Source organism: Gracilinanus agilis, chromosome 4, assembly GCF_016433145.1.
Source record: "Gracilinanus agilis isolate LMUSP501 chromosome 4, AgileGrace, whole genome shotgun sequence".
In the NCBI taxonomy this organism is placed as follows: domain Eukaryota; kingdom Metazoa; phylum Chordata; class Mammalia; order Didelphimorphia; family Didelphidae; genus Gracilinanus; species Gracilinanus agilis.
Window position 1 is genome coordinate 490,232,157 of NC_058133.1, and position 17,266 is coordinate 490,249,422.

General features: G+C 46.9%; 1 protein-coding gene across 1 annotated transcript in view; it reads right to left on the reverse strand.

Moving 5' to 3' along the window:
- Positions 1-17,266, reverse strand: part of PITPNA (phosphatidylinositol transfer protein alpha) — a 41,892-nt gene that overhangs the window by 24,117 nt on the left and 509 nt on the right. Inside the window, exons 2-4 of the mRNA XM_044672944.1 lie at positions 13,132-13,162; positions 6,960-7,105; positions 3,907-3,998 (exon numbers count right to left, since the gene is read on the reverse strand). Of these exons, the coding sequence (XP_044528879.1) occupies positions 3,907-3,998; positions 6,960-7,105; positions 13,132-13,162 (269 nt within the window). The remainder of the gene's footprint in view (positions 1-3,906; positions 3,999-6,959; positions 7,106-13,131; positions 13,163-17,266) is intronic.

The window sequence follows — 17,266 nt, forward strand, 5'->3', positions numbered from 1 at the left end:
TTTGCACAGCTCCCAAGATATGGGACTCTCAGAAGTTCCTGCTATCTCTTCTTATTCTCCTTTTCTGTCCCTGAGGACCCTCTCTTCTCTATGTATTCATTCCCATAATCCTCACTTTGACTTCTACTCATATGACGTACAAACCTCTCTCTCTCTCTCTCTCTCTCTCTCTCTCTCTCTCCCCCCCTCCCCCCCCTCTCCCCCTCTCCTTACCCTTCACACAGTTTATCCTTACCTGCTATACTCTATTTCCAATGGCCTAGACCTATTGTTCAACCTGACCTTAAACTCCTCGATTCCAAACTTGAATTCCACTTCTATTTCCCTATTTCTTTTGATTGCTAACAGCTTCCAGGTCACCCAGGTTTATAACCATGAAGTCATCTGTGGCATTTCCTGCCCCCCACACCAAATCTGTACTTTGTCCATCAACTCTCCAGTCTGCAACTCACTATCTTTATTCCTAAGGCTGCTCTGTGTTTAAGTCCTCACCTTTCTTGCCCACACAGCCTCCTACAGCCACCTACATGATACTGCTTTCCATTTATGGACTCGCCACTGACCACATGATCTTCTCATATTCTGATAACACCATTATTCTACTCTAAAATCTTCATTAGCTCCCCATTTCCTATTAACTACGGTGCAAATCGTGTTCCTGACATTCCAGGTCCTTCCCAGTCAGGCTCCAGTTCATTTTTGTAGCCTTATCTCATCTGAGTCCCTCCTCTTCCGAATCTGTCCACCTGAAGCCTGGCTGTCTCTAAAAGGCACTCTTCATGTGACCACTCTCTCTAGGAAGCTCTGCTCCTTCTCTCCTGTTCCCCAGTCCAGTGGGCCAGGAGGAACTGGTATTCTCCCTTTTCCAGACTGTCCCTCTGCCATCATCACGCAGAGGGTCACTCTGTCTGTTGCTATCAGCCAAGCCAGATCCTTGTTGCCATGAGCCTCTGGCCTCCATGTCACACCCCTCCTTTCTCAAACAATTTCTGCACCGGCGCTATCTTTTCCCAACCCAAGCCCTTGTACTTGGAGACCTGAACATACACATTCATGTACAGCATCTAAGACTCTCCACAGTCTGACTGCTACCCTCTCCTTATTCTATGCTACTAAACGGACCACTCAAATTCAACACTCCATTTCTTGCCTGCACAAATTTGCACTGGCCGCCCTTCCTTGGAATGCTTTCCCTCCTCAACTCTCAGAATCCACGTTCTTCAAGGCTCAGTGGGGGCACTCATCCTCCAGGTGTTTATACTCTTTTGCCCCCTCAGTCTTCCTAATAATACATACACACACACACACACACACACACACACACGCATATTGTGCTTCCCAAATAGAATGGAAGCTTCTTGTGGGCAGGACCATTCCATTTGTGTTTTTATCCTCTCAGGCCCTAACACAGTACTGTACACATAAAAGGTGCTTAATAAACACCTTTTATCCTCTTCATGGATACTACATTCCAGTTACACTGGACCCCTCTCTTCTCCATCTATTCTTTTTTCTTGTCCTGTGATCTCCAGCCTCCGTGCCTTTGCCCATACTATAGGTGTGCTACCTGGAGTGAAGCCCTCTCTCCTCCACCTTCATCTGCTGAAGTCTCTATCTCCAAGACCCCATTCAGGTGACACCTCTCCCACAAAGTCTTCCCTGACACCACCCAAGAGGAAAAAGTGTACACTTCTCCACTTGGTACTTCTCTTAGCACTCTTTGCATCGTAATCATTTGTACATGTCTTGTCCTTGACACCAGGCTTATGCCCTCTCTTTGTTACCTCAAAGCCTAGCACAAGGCATTACACACAGTAGGCATTTTTGTTTGTTGAATTGAATTGGGTTTTTATTCTACTCATGAAATTAAAGACCTCCAGCAGGTAAGTAAAATACCACACTATCTTAAACACATCCACATTGTTAAATGTTTAGGTAAGGATTTGGATCTAAAATCCACGTGTCACCAACCCCCAGAGAAAGATGTCTAAGAGTTCTCTTTATTTATTTCTATTTCTCTTTTTCAGAGAGGATATTCCCAACCTAGATAGGTCTGAGACTTCATTTCACAAAGACAGTCTCCTTACATGTATGGGCAGCATCCCTAAAGATCACCACCTGAATCCTTGGCCGTTTATGCCCTGCCTGGGCTATTAAGATGCACCTCCATCTCTACCAAGGAACAAAACAACAACTAATGCTCACATTTTTATGTCAGCATCCACCCACCTCAGGAAACAGAAAGAGGGCAAGGACACTTCTCTGCTGGGGCTAACAGTGTGCCATGCCCAGAGGAGTGGCCCTAGATGTGGAGTAGCAGCCCACAACATTCCTTTCAAGCAAAGAACATGGACTGGGCGGCAGCTGGGTAGCTCAGTGGATTGAGAGCCAGGCCTAGAGACGGGAGGTCCTGGGTTCAAATTTAACCTCAGACACTTCCTAGCAGTGTGACCCTGGGCAAGTCATTTGACCCTCATTGCCTACCCTTACCACTCTTCTTCCTTGGAGCCAATACACAGTATTGACTCCAAGACAGAAGGTGAGGGTTTAAAAAGAGAACATGGACTGTTCCATGCCACATTGGCTAAACTTACTAATATGCCTAGTATGACGTCTTTGTATGCCAGGGAAATTTACCTTTGGCCCCAAGACCAGACACACCCAGACACGTTGCATATCATCTTTTAAGAAAGTGTGCACAGACTTGTTTCCAAGGATACAGTCACTATGTGCCCATTGGTTAGGCAGAAGTGATGATATACTCTGACTCATGGGTACATTTTTGTTCACAATAGTGAACTCCGGAGTTGGGTGTTTCCTCTGGAGACCTCACCCAGCTAAAAGTGCATCTGGAGATCCATCACTCCCTAAGTAATAAGCATGTTCCACCCTACCTCTGCAGCCAGGAGCCAAGGACTCGAGAAACAAGGAGCATGGATCCTGTCACCCTTGTACTTTCCAAACCCACAGACTTGGGCTCTGCAAGCATCTACATGTTATATACAAACATTAGAATAATCCAGGAAGGCACAAACCAGTATGAGTTACCATGCCACCAGGACCAAGAAAACATACTTCATGACAATATTTGCCCTAGTTCACATGAATACGAGTGTCTGGATGCCCAGATGGAATTATTGCCTGGAGTTATGGATAAGGGCTGGTGTATAGTGGCCACAGGCCAGGCCAGTGGTGTAGAAAAACAGGAAAAGCCCCAGAAGATCCTGAACTACTCTAGGAGGATACTGGAAGACCTAAACCAAACTGCCTCCCTACCCCCATGCCCAAAGGCCCTTAAAGAGGGCCTTGACCTTCCCAGGAATATCCTGGACATAGAGCTGACCAAGGTCAAGATCAGACTACTCCCTGATTATTGTGGTTCCAGAGTGCCCTCAGGCCCATATCCTAATTTAGATCCACGTGTGTGGTCAAGCCACAAGGAAGGGCTCTTTCCACTGGACAGAGATATGTACATCTAGCAGTCCACTGTGTACACAATGGTTACCTCAAACCCTCAGGTCACCGCATTATCTGTTCTTAAAAGAAGAGATATAAACAAAGTGTTCCCCAACAGATATCACCTCTTCTTTTGCCTCTCTCTTTAACTGCAGTACAAGTCCAGACGAGGAATTGCCTCTCAGGGTCTTACCTATAGCTTCTTCTCAAACAAAAACATCTCGAATTCACCCAGAGTTCAGGATGCATCATCCCCCAAAGGAAGATGACTGGTCATGACTACTGGTCCTACCTACCTACTTGTCTATGTGTTGTTAACCAACCAATAACGGCCCACACTGGCCTCAAGTCAGTCACCTTTTCTTGGGTGTCTTTTTACTGGCTCCACCCTCATCTCTGCCCACCTTCCATAACTTTCCCTCCTTAGCTACTAGTCTTTCCTATACTCACCTGTTCTACAGTAGGGGTAGGCATTCCACGCTTTTTCATGGATATTCAGGGCTCCCTCTGGGGCCAGCATTCGAACAAATGTCGGTACTTTGCTGTAGTGGGGAACAGGGGAAAGGAAGGAGAGAGGAAGAAGATAGTGGACTTTTACAGTAGATTCTTCAGACACGGCTTCATCTTCCTGTGAAGAGTCCTGGAGAGCACATTACCTTGATAACCCAGATCAACTGACCTTAGAACACAAGAGCTCACGAGTGTCTCAACAGAATCTGGTTCCCCAGATCAATACCCAATGCCTAGCCCACAACCAGATGAAGAATATAGTGATTGCCTCAGCACTACTCCTCTGCCAAAGCCTTCGACAGCACGCTAGGCCTCTGGGCCACCTGCATTAACCAACAGGCATTTACTTAACATGGTCTGTTCTTCTTGGTTCCAGAGCATGGATCTAGGGATTTGGGGGGTTGGGATTCAATTCAACAAACATCGAGTATTGAGCTCGTACTGTGTGTGAGGCATTACACTGGGCACTACAGCCCCAAAAGAAGAAATTTATGGTTTATGCCATCAAGAAATTGATAATATAGAAGGAACCATAAGACATGAACATCAATCCACCATGATACAACACCTAATGGGGTAAGTAATATGAACAGAGGGACCACATGTGGAAGAAACAGAAGAGAGAGATCACTTCTGGTTGGAAGAGCATCTGGGAAAGCTACATATTAGGGACATTTGTTCTGGCCTTGAAGGGTGGATGGAATTTCCTCAGGGAGAGATGGGGGGGGGGGGGGGGGGGGAGGATATGGAAGGCACAAAAGTCATTAAGCACATGACATATGCAAAAAACAGAAGATAGTCAATTGGAATGTAGAGAAGCTACATGGAGAGAGAGAGAAAAAGGTAGGTTGGAGTCAGACCTTGAATGTTATTCTAAGGTGTTTGGACTTTACTCAACAGACAGTAGAAAAATAAAAAACCCACCAACAAAAAAGCCAAGGAAGCATCGTGACATGAATTATACTCTAGAAAGAAAGGTGAAAGAAACTGCAGGCATAAATACAAAGCAAATAGAACCTAATCCTCAAGGATCTTACAGCTCAGCAGTGTGCCAGGATGGCTGGCATTAAGTAAAGCCTTCTATTCCACGTTGGAACAGCCCAAGAGAAGTGGGACCCACATGTCTTATGTTCTTGTTCTTTTAATGTGGCTAATTCTATCCGTTATTTTGGAGATGATGGTGTGATGATCCTGGGAAGTTAAGGTTTGTGTGCATGCTAGTAAAAAACATTCTTTTGGGGCAGTTGGGTGGCTCAGTGGATTGAAAGCCAAGCTTAGAGATGGGAGTTCCTGTGTTCAAATGTGGCCTCAGACACTTCCTAACTATATGACCCCAGGCAAGTCACTTAACTCTTATCACTCTTCTGCCTTGAAACCAATACAGTAGGTAAGGGTTTGTTTTTTTTTTTTAAACCCTTAACTTCGGTGTATTGTCTCATAGGTGGAAGAGTGGTAAGGGTGGGCAATGGGGGTCAAGTGACTTGCCCAGGGTCACACAGCTGGGAAGTGGCTGAGGCCGGATTTGAACCTAGGATCTCCTATCTCTAGGCCTGACTCTCAATCCACTGAGCTACCCAGCTGCCCCCGAAGGTAAGGGTTTTAAAAAAAAACACAACCCAACATTCTGTCCTCTTCAGTTCTTCGAATCCTACTCCTAGGAATGGCTGAGCAGGGCATGGATCTTTAGCTAACAACTCATCCACCCTTTAGGACACTGGCTACAACAGCTTGAGAACCTCAGGTCTGAAACAAGACCTCAGAGATAACCCAAGACATAGATTTAAAAAAGGGGCAGCAACTTTTTGTAGATTGGAATATACCAAATATTCCTTTACTCACATCCTTGTGAATAAGAGAAGTGGCTGAAAACATTGGACTCTCTCCTTTGCAACTTTATGCTACTGGGGTGGGATCACAGTCAAGGGGAGGGACTAGCAAGAGTCATCTGAGAACCAAGCAAATCCCATATGCAATCCCAACACAGTTTTGAAATAACTATCACTCCTCAAGCCTATCTTTAGAAGTCTACTATAGAACTGTAAAGAAAAAGAAGGGAGAAGGATGAGATATTAGCATCACACCTTGTAATCAGGGAGCATCTCCATAGTTATGAGATCCACAAATGAGGTAAGAGTAAGAATGGGGCACAAGCTTTATAGTCTGCACAGTACTTTTTCACAACTCTGTGAGATAATAGAAATATTGTGTCCATTTTACAAAAAGGAAAACTGAGGTTAGTGACTTCCCAAGGTCATAAGACCAGTCAATGATGGAATCTAGGTTTTCTGTTGGTCCTTCTACTATGTCATGGTGATAAGCCCCTGAGATCAGAGGGTGGGGAGAAATGCTTAGGGGAAGGATGAAAGGCATTGATCAGGAAAGTGTGAGGGCACCAAAGATACACTTAGCCTACCTCATAAATCTTGTCTAGGACTAGTCTTGGCTCTACCCCTCAAAATCATCCCACTATCACGTGAGTTGCCTTGGGTGTTGCCAAGCGTTGGGTTGGCACATTTAGATCACTGTCCTAGCAGCTAGACCACTTTAAATCAGGAATTGAACCAAATGGAATAAATTTAGATTCAGATTAGAAATTATCGATTCAGCATTGGGTTTATTCCAATTTGAAAGCTTTAGAATAATTCTAAGAGCCAGGTCCGGTTCAGACTGATTCGATCAACATTTTTGAAAAGAATCTCCTAGGTTCAAGCAATTCAAATTCCACAACCATTTATTCACCACTACAGAAGGTACTGTTCCTAATTCAGGAAATAATGGGGGTTCAGAGCTCAACAAATTCGTGGGGATTCATGCTTTTGATTCAAAATTCAGTTCCAGTTCCCACTCTAAATTCCCACTCCCTTCAACGAATCCAAAGCAGAAAGAGCCCAAAGTCATTCAGAGGACTCCAGGACTGCTTCTCTCATTGGACTAGGCAGAGTCCTCCTAAGGCTCCTGCCAGACTAATGGAGCTACCATTCGTTTCCACCTACCTCTGTAAATGGTAGATCTTGTGGGTATACTGGCCTCTCTCGCCATCCTTCTCATAGGGTTCATTCACCAGGACCTCCACACCTTCACCACCACCTGTTTCATTTTTGCTGGCCTCTGCCACCGAATACAGCTGTCCTACTTGATACTGAGGGAACAGAGAAACGGGAATTATCCTAGGGGTCGTGGCTTCTCAGCAGTTTAATACAATCTAGTTCCTTGTGCACAGAAATGCAAAAGGCTATCTAATCAGATCACACTGCAAACCCACATGGCTGGTGAATGTTCCATCCAAGTCATTCAAGAGTTCAACAAGGTGCCTTGCCAAGAATTCTTCCCAAGTAACTGAGATGAGTTGCCCCACAGACTCTAAAGTTGGCACATATGCCATGTAGTGGTTAGGTATCTCAGCAGACAAGTCACTCATTCTATCCTTCCTATTTCTCAAATAATCTACCAGGGCTGACCAGGGAACAACAAGGACTGTGAACTCACTTGATCCTGAAACACCACCTGGTGAATGGATTACTGGTGCTCAAGGCAGCATCTGTCCTAAGGGTCCTCCCTGGAGTTAACCTTCAGGCTCTGGCAGGGCCTCACTCCATCCACTTCAACAGAACCCCCAAGTCCTTATGTCTTACCAAGGGCTCTATAAAAGCAACAAGGTCCTTCCCACCTGGCACTCCTCTTTTTGGTGTCCTGTGTCAGGTTCCTCCTCAACCTGGAAGGTGCCCCAAGAATACCCCCAGCAGCAAATAAGTCTCCTAGCCCTTTTCCAAATTCCTGAGGTCTTGCTAGATGACACTAAAGTGACTCTCTGCTTTCCGTAATAGCATTGTCCCATGAGCTAGGACCTGCAGGTTGTACATCCTTTTGGTTGGCACTGAGAAGGTGGCGAATGTCTAGTGTCCCTTTCCTGAGGTCACAGACTACATTGGGCAAGGCTTTTTCTTGCCATCATGATGCTTCAGCACTCAGGTCTGAGGCAGTGATTAGTTAGACCTGTCCTCCTATCCTCCTCTCTAAAGGGAACCTGCAAAGGGGGAAGAGGAGAGAATGAGGGAGGAAAATGGACACATTCAGCAAGCACTCATCTCCTACATTAAATGATCTCTGCTGTGGCCAAGCCAGTAATAAAGCTGCCATAAGGAGGATAATAAAGAAAGGAAGGCCGGCCATTAGTGAACAGTATAGGGGGGAGGAAGTGAGTAGGAAATAAAACAAGAGACTCCTCTTGTATCCCCTATAGGAAAATAAGGGCTTAGACTTTCCTTCTCTTCTCAGACAAGGAGAGAAGGAATAGATCACTGGGTAGTTGGCAGTGATGCTACTGTCTGTAACAGCAAAAACTATAGCAGCTGAAATAGTGGCTGATCACTCTACCCTGAGCTAAGATACCAGGAGAGAGGGCAACCTCTGGGAAAGGGCTCAGCAGAGAAGTGGGAACCTCAACCCAGCACTTGGGCTAAGCTGAAAGGCAACCCCATCTTGACCCCAACCTCCAAAGTTTCAGGAGAAAATGGAGCAAAAAGCCAAGAGTGGCTCCAGAAGGATCAGGAGCCTGGTTGATTAATCTCATAGAGAACCTTCCTCCGATTCCTCACCCTGGTTAAGGGCCAGCCACCCCAGCTTTGCCAATCCTAAGCAACATCAGCACTGCTAGTGAGCTTTGTGATAACCTACAGATTCTGCTTGAGACACACACTGAAGAGAGGAGAGTTTGGCTGGGAAGGTGTCCTGGGAGGAGCTGTGAGAACATTCGACTGGGTCAGCTCTTGGGGGTCTGCATGGTCATGGCTGGCCTGATGGGACTAGCTGGGGACAGGGTTCCCCAGGCACAGACTAATCTCCTTTAGTAACAGTGTTTCATTCATTTGGTCCCTCTTCAGAGGCAGGAGTCAAAGGTCAGGCTTTAAGAGGATCAGCCTGTTGGGTTGGCATCTTCCCCCTTTAATCTCCCTTGATATTCTGATCCTATAATCCCAAAGAGACAAGGGAAGGCGGTGCTAGTAATGCAGCCTGGTAAATAAGACTCAGCCTCCACAAGCTCTAGTCCAGGGGGACTCAAGGGGGAGAAGGGAGCCTTCACCTCAGGAGTCCTTAGGAAAGAACCTGGTCAGATAGCTCTCCCAGCTCTCTGTTAAGGCAGCCAGGCTCACATGGGAAGGCTTTTAAATGGGGGCACCATTTTAAACAGGGGTCAGGACACCCCGTAAGCCTGGAGGGAAACAGTTTCTAAACCACTGGGTCCTTGAGGCCTACACAGTCCACATTCCTGTCTGGGAGTTCTGTTCCCTTATCCTAAAGCAAGGCTTTGAAATTTAGCTAAGAAAACAGAACTCTGCTGTATTTAGCAATCCTATTACAGGAGAAGGGTGGGGGACAAGGGCGAACACACAACTCTGAAGCACATAAAAAACAGAGCCCAGCTGCTCATTCCACCCACACAACCGTGTGAGGCTGGGCACCCGAAAAGAGAGGGAGCCTTGGAGACGTCTTTGGAGACAAGAAGTGAAACCACACTACACTCCCCATGAGGGCAAAGGGCAGGCTTCCTCCCCCCCCACCCCACCCCCAGATGGGCGCCAGCAGCTGACACACCCAGGGAAGGGCAGCCTTAGGACCGTTTGCCTAGAAAGTGAACTAGGACAGACGATGACTGTGCCATAAAGGGACAGTGTTGGAAAAACCTGGGAAGACTTTAGTGAGCTGATGCAGAGGGAAATGAGCAGAACCAGGAAAACCATTTTACATGGTAATGGCAGCACTATAAAGAAACAGCTCCAAAGGCTGAAGAACTCTACTCAAGGCCGTGGTCGAATCTGAACCAAAGGACCGGTGATGAGTGAAGTCGGATTCTGTCAGAGACAATGGATTCAGGGTACGGAAAGAGAGAGAGACATTTTCAGACATGGCCAATGGGAGAATTGGTTTGGCCTGTGCATATTTGTTACTAGGGCTTTGGGTTTTGTATTTTCAATGGAGGAGGGAGGTGAGAGGGAGAGAAAATAGATCTTTGTTCATTGAAAAAAATTAAATTAAGTTAAAAAACCAACATAAGCAGGAAGGAAAAGACCCTGACAGTAGGAGGGTCATGTTACAGCACATGAAGCCACTCTTCCTAGAAAACACCAAACTCTTCAGAGAAGATGGAACCCCCAAATATACAGATGGTAATTCTCCCCCTGACCCCCACCCCCAATAGGGCTGAATCAGGCTACTGGGAAAGAAAGGTCTATCTATAAAGGTATCACTTCTTACCACTTTCCTCAAGCTTATAATCCAAGTTCCTGCCCTACAATCTGGGGTAGCTTCTCACTTCAGAAAACAGATGTGGGGGTCACATGGTGCTTGGCTAAATCCACGGGATACATGCACTTAGCATCAGGATGGGACAAAGGATTCTGGTCTGAAGGAGTTCCTGCTTCTTTCAAGGTCAGGCTAACCTATGCTTCCTTATTCTTCCCTCAGGACTTTCTCAAGTTCTCTAAGTGAAGGTTCACAATGCCTGTGAGTGGGCAAAAAGGAGGTCCTACCCTCTCTCCCTCCTTTCTTCCAGGCAGCCCTGCATCATTTCTGCAGTTTGTTACTCCCACTCTGAGCATCACCTCCTGATCTAGCAAGCCAAGTTACCCCCAAACCAAACCCCAAGTGTACTTGGCCAGCTCAGCCTCAAGCTGATACTGCCTTCTCACTCCCACTTGGACTGTTTTTTTACACTTTTAACCCTTTTTGACTCCAACAGATAGAACCAAATCTTTTCATAGGTAAACTTGAGTAACTGCAAGAGGACATCTTTGATCTGCCAGCATCAGGCCCCACATAAACAATTAGCTTTTGGGTAATAGCAAGGGTATAGAAAGAGCATTGGGCTTGGCGTGAGAGGACTTGGGTTCAAATCTTGGCTCTGGGGGACTCTGGGTACTGCTTTGTGCCTCATTTTCCTCCTCTATAAGGTGATAGAGTTGGACTCTTGACCCTAAATCTAGAATCCTATGATCTTAATCTGAGCTCCCTATGACCTAGGCTTCAGAGGAACCAGAAGCTCTAGGGCAGAGTCAAATCCTCTGAGTTGTGGCATCAATAAGCTGGAAAAAGTCCTAAAGCTTCCATCAGGCAAGAGGAGCCCCACCCTGAAGAAAAGGATTCCAATGTGCCTTGAAAGAACTTTGGTATTTCAGGAAGAGCTTCTAGATAGAAGGAAGTCCATGCCACGCTATGGGAAAGTATACCCAGAACTGGTATACTATATATATATACACACACACCCAGAACTTAAGGCCAGCCCCCTGGACACTAATGGTTCCCATGCTGTGATCTCCTGCCTTAGAAAGTCAACCCTTGCTATTTCAGTGGGAGAATGCAAAGCCTTGAAGTCAAGTGAGCACGTGGGACCCTCAGGAAGTTAACCCTGAAAAGTCCAGGGTTCAAGGCCCCTCTGGTCCTGGCCCAAGGCTTGGCCTCAGCCATCTCAGAGAAATCAGAGGCCATCTAGGCTATTGCTCCCCTTCAAGACGGAGGAAATTCCAAAGGCACTCTCTGTCAGGTGTCCAATGCTAAAAGCTCCTGGGCAGGACACGCATCTTTATGTCTTAACCAAAATCCTTGGGTCACAAGCTAAGGTGACACAATTCTTCTTGCAGAATTGAACAGCTTATCACTATATTGTGATGGGGAAATGTGAACATATGTGAAAGCAATCATTAAGTACCCCATCTCTACTCCAGGTTTACCACTGCCATTCTCTTAATCCAATGGAGTTCTTAACCTTTTGGGGTGTTGTAGGCTCCTTTGGCAGCAGCCCATCCAGGAAGGCCTATGGATTCCTTCTCAGAATCATGTTTTTAAATATATAATATAAAAGACAGTATTACAAGGGAAATTAATCTTATTGAAATCAAGAAGGTATTTGTATTCCTGTCCAAGTTCAAAGACCCCCCAAAATCTATCCATGGAGCCCTTGTAAGAATCCCTGCTCTAACCTCCCCCTTCAGAGCCCTTGTAAGAATCCCTGCTCTAACCTCCCCCTTCAGAGCCTCTGTGACTGGCTCCATCCCTCTCCTTGGGCCTGTTTCTAAGTTTCCCACAATGCTTTCCATTTGTGTAGTCTGGCAGTGAGCACAGTCCTCTGGGAGGTTAAGATTAGTACTTCTCACTCCTTTCATGGTGCATGGAAGCTAGACTCAAGACAGGACACTTTCTGAAGATGAAAAGTTATCTTCTTCTTTTTTTTTTTTTGCTTGCCTGTTGGTATTTTTGTTTGTTTAAGAATTATTTTATATGTATAAAACAGTTTATTATCAGTCGGAAACTCTTATGATAAATATCATCCAAAGGTAAGGAAGGGTGGGGTTCCGACAGAAGACAGCACTAGGAAACAAGCTCCTTGGTACAAATGACCCCCAACTCCACCCACCCCCCTTGGCACTCCCAGGCTGGGCTGGGCTTCTATTCTCCAGGGGACTAGAAAGCAGTAACTTGAGGTAAGGTATGTTAAACTTACAAAGCAGTGCTCCAAGCTGGGAGGAAGAGGTGAGAAGCACAAAGCAAGGCGTGGGAGGGAGGAGAGAGGAGTCACATTCAGGGAAAGACAGGTGAGGGGGACCTGGTGGCAGGTCTCTGAGAGAGGACCAATGATGAGTCAGCACTTGGACTGCCGTGGCCAGAGCGTCCAGTAACCAGAAGCCACGTGGATAAACCACTGCATTCTCATTCTCTCCCCTCAGCAGACTTCCACATTTTAATTTCACCATCAGAAGCCTCAGGGAGCCCGGAGGCTCCCTAAGCAAATGACATCTCAGGGAGATTTGCTATTCGATTGAACCGAGGATGCACCTGAGGAGGTGTCGCTCCATTATCCCAAACCCAGTAAAACAGGCCAATTTAATTTTAGGAGTGAAAAACCACCCAGTGCACCTGGCTAGCTTGAGGCCAAGTCAGGAGGGCACTCAGGTCAAGCCGTTAGTAGAACAAGAGACCTTCCTTTTAACCAAAGCTAGTCCAGTGATAGTCAAAATGAGCACTGCTTATTCTGACTTTTGGACAAAGTGCAAATTAAGTTGGCAGCAGGGAGGGCATCAGTCTGAGTGGTAAGAGTTCCAACTTAGCTGACCAAAGGAAAACACTTAAAAAAAAACAACCCCACAGTGGAGGAGATCAGGAAAAAGGACTTACCTCATCAACAGACACAGGCAGGACAACTCGACTGTAAAAGAGGGAAAACAAGGGATCAGCTGTAGGCCCTGGAACCAGTACAAGACTTTCAGATCAGCATCCAAAAGGATTTGAGGAGCCCATTTGCGTAGCACAGTACTGTAAAAGAAGTCCACAAGAGCATTCTCTGCCCTCAAGGAGATAACAGTCTAAGATACACTGTGACCTTCTCAAAGTCTCATCTTGGACTCCCTCTGACCCACTCTTGCCAGCCTCCTTTGCCACTGCCCTGTCCAGGGGGATTCCCACCCCGAGTATATGATCGAGTATGTGATCTATAAGTTTGGTCTAAATAGAAGAGGCAGCCTTAGGCAAGATGCAATGGCTCAAACCATTCAGAACCCAGAGAGAGGCTCATTCCTGACTCCCTGAGGTCAGGGCCTGGAGTTCAGACTTCTTAGATAACAAATCTTCTACTACCGATGCCCAAGGGCACCAGCTCTGAAATCAAATGAATGCAGCCTGCTCTGCTTCCTGACACTCCAACCAAAAAGCTCAGCAGCACTCTCTGCTACTTCCCCCTTTTTTTTTTTAAGTTTGCCTTTTTAAACTCTTACCTTCTGTACTTAGTATTGATTCTAAGGCAGAAGAGAGGTAAGGGCTAGGCAATGGGGGTTAAGTGACCTGCCCAGGGTCACACAGCTGAGAAATGTCTGAGGCCACATTTGAACCCAGGACCTCCCATCTCCAGACCTGGCTCTCTATCCACCTTACAGTCCCTATGGTTAGTTCTCAAAGCTGCAGAATGGAGACAGATCAAATGCCTTGGTGGACTCGTCAAACATTCATTAACCAAATATCTCTCCCAATTACTCAATCAATCACATTGAAAGAAGGCCACAATACAGATAAAGCAAAGTCTCACCAGGAGTTGTACCACCCTGTGGGATCCACCTTCCATCCAAAAGCTGCCCAGAAGCAACCAAACTAGTCACTTGGGCTTGCTTACTTCTCCTACCCTGCTAGTAAGGATGTCAGTGGTTGAACAAAATGAAGCTAGAGGCCTGGAGAAAATTCACACATCAGCTAAAACGTTTACCAGTAACCCCAAACCAGTAGCCTCCTATGCTTTCCTATGCATCTTGTAGGGCTCACATTTCTCAGACTTTTCGAGGTTTATAAAGTTCTTTTCAAGTGGAATCTCCTTGTTGATGCAGAGAAGCCCAATGTCTACTTCAAGGGGAAGGCAGCTGGAAGCCAATGACTTGGTAATGGGTAGCGTGTACTTAGACCTAGGAAGTCAGTTATGGAGGCTTGGTGTGGCTTTCATTTTCTAGGGCCCAGCTATAACCACTGAAACCCTTCTGCACCAGGCAGATGTCTAGTTAAGCCCCAACAATGAAAGCAAGAGCAGTGGTGTTCTCCTTCCTGTATAGCATTTCTCAAATCCTGCCCCACACCCCAGAGCAGCCAACACTCAGTTCCTCCACGTAGGGCCTCTGGAGAATGTGAGAAGCAAATTCAGGGTTTGGGGGGATAATGAACTAAGATCAAAGCATCAAACAAGAATGGTAGACTAAACTAGATGGCTCAGAGTCTCAGCTGCTAGAGAGATAAACAGCCCAGAACGACTCAAGTAACTTAAATAATGCAGTTTATTGGATATTACTGCTGACACTTCCCTCTCCTCAGAGAAAGCAAGCACCATAGAAATGCTCTTAATTCTGGGAAAAGAATTCCCACATCCTCCAAAGAAACTTCCTAGAAAACAACAAACCTTTGAAATCAGACCATGAGGACTCCTGTTTGAGGAATGATCAGAAACATCTATGGCAGGCTTTGAGAGCATCAGGTCCCTGAAGCCCGCCAGAAACAGGTAGGTTTGTCTGAGTTAATTCCTGCCAGGACGATCCAGAGCTGCTCAAAAGCCATCCATTCTCTTTGCTGCTACCTGAAAATGAAGCCACCTTCCCAGCTCCAGAGAGGACGACGAAGGAAACAGAACATCTGACCTGACACCAGGTCTGGAGACTCCAATCATATCCTGCTAGTGTGACCTTCACTCTCACCCTTCTCAAGAGCAGCAGCACTGCAGTTATGGCAAAGTATCCCAGACCCCTCCTCCTCTGAGCCCACTCGTGCACCCACATACACAAGCCCACACACACCAACATAGACACAGGCAGGGCACACATCTAGAAGGAAATGTAAATGGGTGGGTACTGCTGCACTGGGCCCTTCAAACCACAGAAGATCAAAGAACAAACGGAGGGAACTCATCTTCCCAAAGTGCTCGGATCCCTTCCAGGCTCTCCCTTCCTACCAAACTCCAAACTGCAGCTGACTGCAAATTCCTGCAGCAGAGGGACCAAGGGAAAGGCTGGCAACCTGGGCACGAAGAGTTAAAATCCCAAAGTTACTAGAGTACCTCCTCCCTCTCTCCTGAACAAATAACCAAGGAAACATTTTCCACCTTTTCGTCTTCTACACAGTCAGACTGTAAATCTCAAAGATTGTACTGCCCCTGCAGACACTATAGGAGCCCAGTCCCAAGTGTGCAAGGCTCTGGGGTTGGGAGATGCTGCGGCTGGGCTGGACATATACAATATCAAAGTCTTGCCCCTTCTTGGATGACTCTTAGGTCCCTAATCTCTTACCATCCACAGTACCAGTGTCTCCCCTTTGTACCACACTCTACATGAACTTAGGGTGGGAGCTTATTAAGAACCAAGCAGCACCTCCCTCCCCCTGAGGGAAGGGAAACACCCAAAGACTCACACATCCCACCACATCTACCTAGGAAGATCCCTGACCAAGCTGCACCAGCTCCTCACTTCCTCAGCATCAGTCATTTCTAAACTCCTTGGGGACACTTGTCCCACACAGCCCTCCTCTTCCAATGAGGCAGAGATGTCTTGAAACTATCCCCAATTCCCCCATCCATCATTTTTAAAGATGACCCTGTGACATTTACTCAGGACAGTAGGAATATTGTTCCCAATGCCTAGGAGACCTGAGAATTTTAGCACCCTCACCATCACATCTATTCCCAGGGGTTCCAGGCAAAGACTCACTTCCCTTCCCTCAAGTAACCACAAGGACCATGAACACCAAGGACGCTGCTGCTTACTCCAACACCATACAAGGACTCCCCCTTCTCATCCCTATGGGGCAGGGGTGAGCATGGGTTGTATCATCTCTCAACATACCACCTGCATCAATGAGCCTCTCCCAGAGTCTTGGGAACTATATTTTTGTACCCCAGATCACTCCCTTCCCTTATTCTCTTCACAGCACAGGGCTTAGGAATCTCATCCTCAACCCTTCAACCTCTGCCAACTCCCTCCTCCCCACCTTAAATTCTTCTACACTCCTGACTGTCTTCCAACATCCTCAATATCTTTCCTTGTCACCCCTCCAGCCCCTCAAACTATGATCTCTCTTTACCTCCCATGACCCCTAAAAGTCCTGCCCTATCATGCCATCCTTACCCATAAACTCCTCCCACCCATCCTTCTCTGGTGACCCCAATCTCCCCTTTGCCTCTGGGATACCTCCCCACCAAACCTCTTTTGGTCTGCCTAACCCACGGACCCTTCCCTGGTACACCTCAATCAGCGTCCCTCCCCACTCTCCCAGTACTTGCCAGGTCACCTCCGATCTCTTTGCCAGGACACTTCTCTATCTGCTCTTTTATTCCTCCTTTGGTTTTTCAACCAATCAGTCCCTAGTCTCCATCCCAAGAGTACAACAGCCAACCCCGACCTCTCGAGACCCCATCCGACAACCCCCTTTGCTCTTTAAGGTACCCTCTTTTTTCCTCCCAGAACCCTTTCCCAACTCCTGAAAGACATCCCCTTCCCCCACCATGGTTTTCCTGACTCTCAGGTCTAAAGTCCCCACCCCATTTCCCCCATTCCTCCCAGCACTCTTCCCACCCACCCCAGCCTTTCCTGGCCCTCAGCACCCCTTTGGCCCCTTCAGTGCTTCCATCCCCATCATCATCATCATCATCATCATCATCATCATCATCATCATCATCACCACTCCCTTCCCTCTTCAATGCCCCCATGCCCTTACTAACCCTTAGCATCCCCTTCCCTTTCGGCGGCCCCCGTCCCCTCCCGGCCCCTAGCACCCCTCCCCCCCCCCTCCT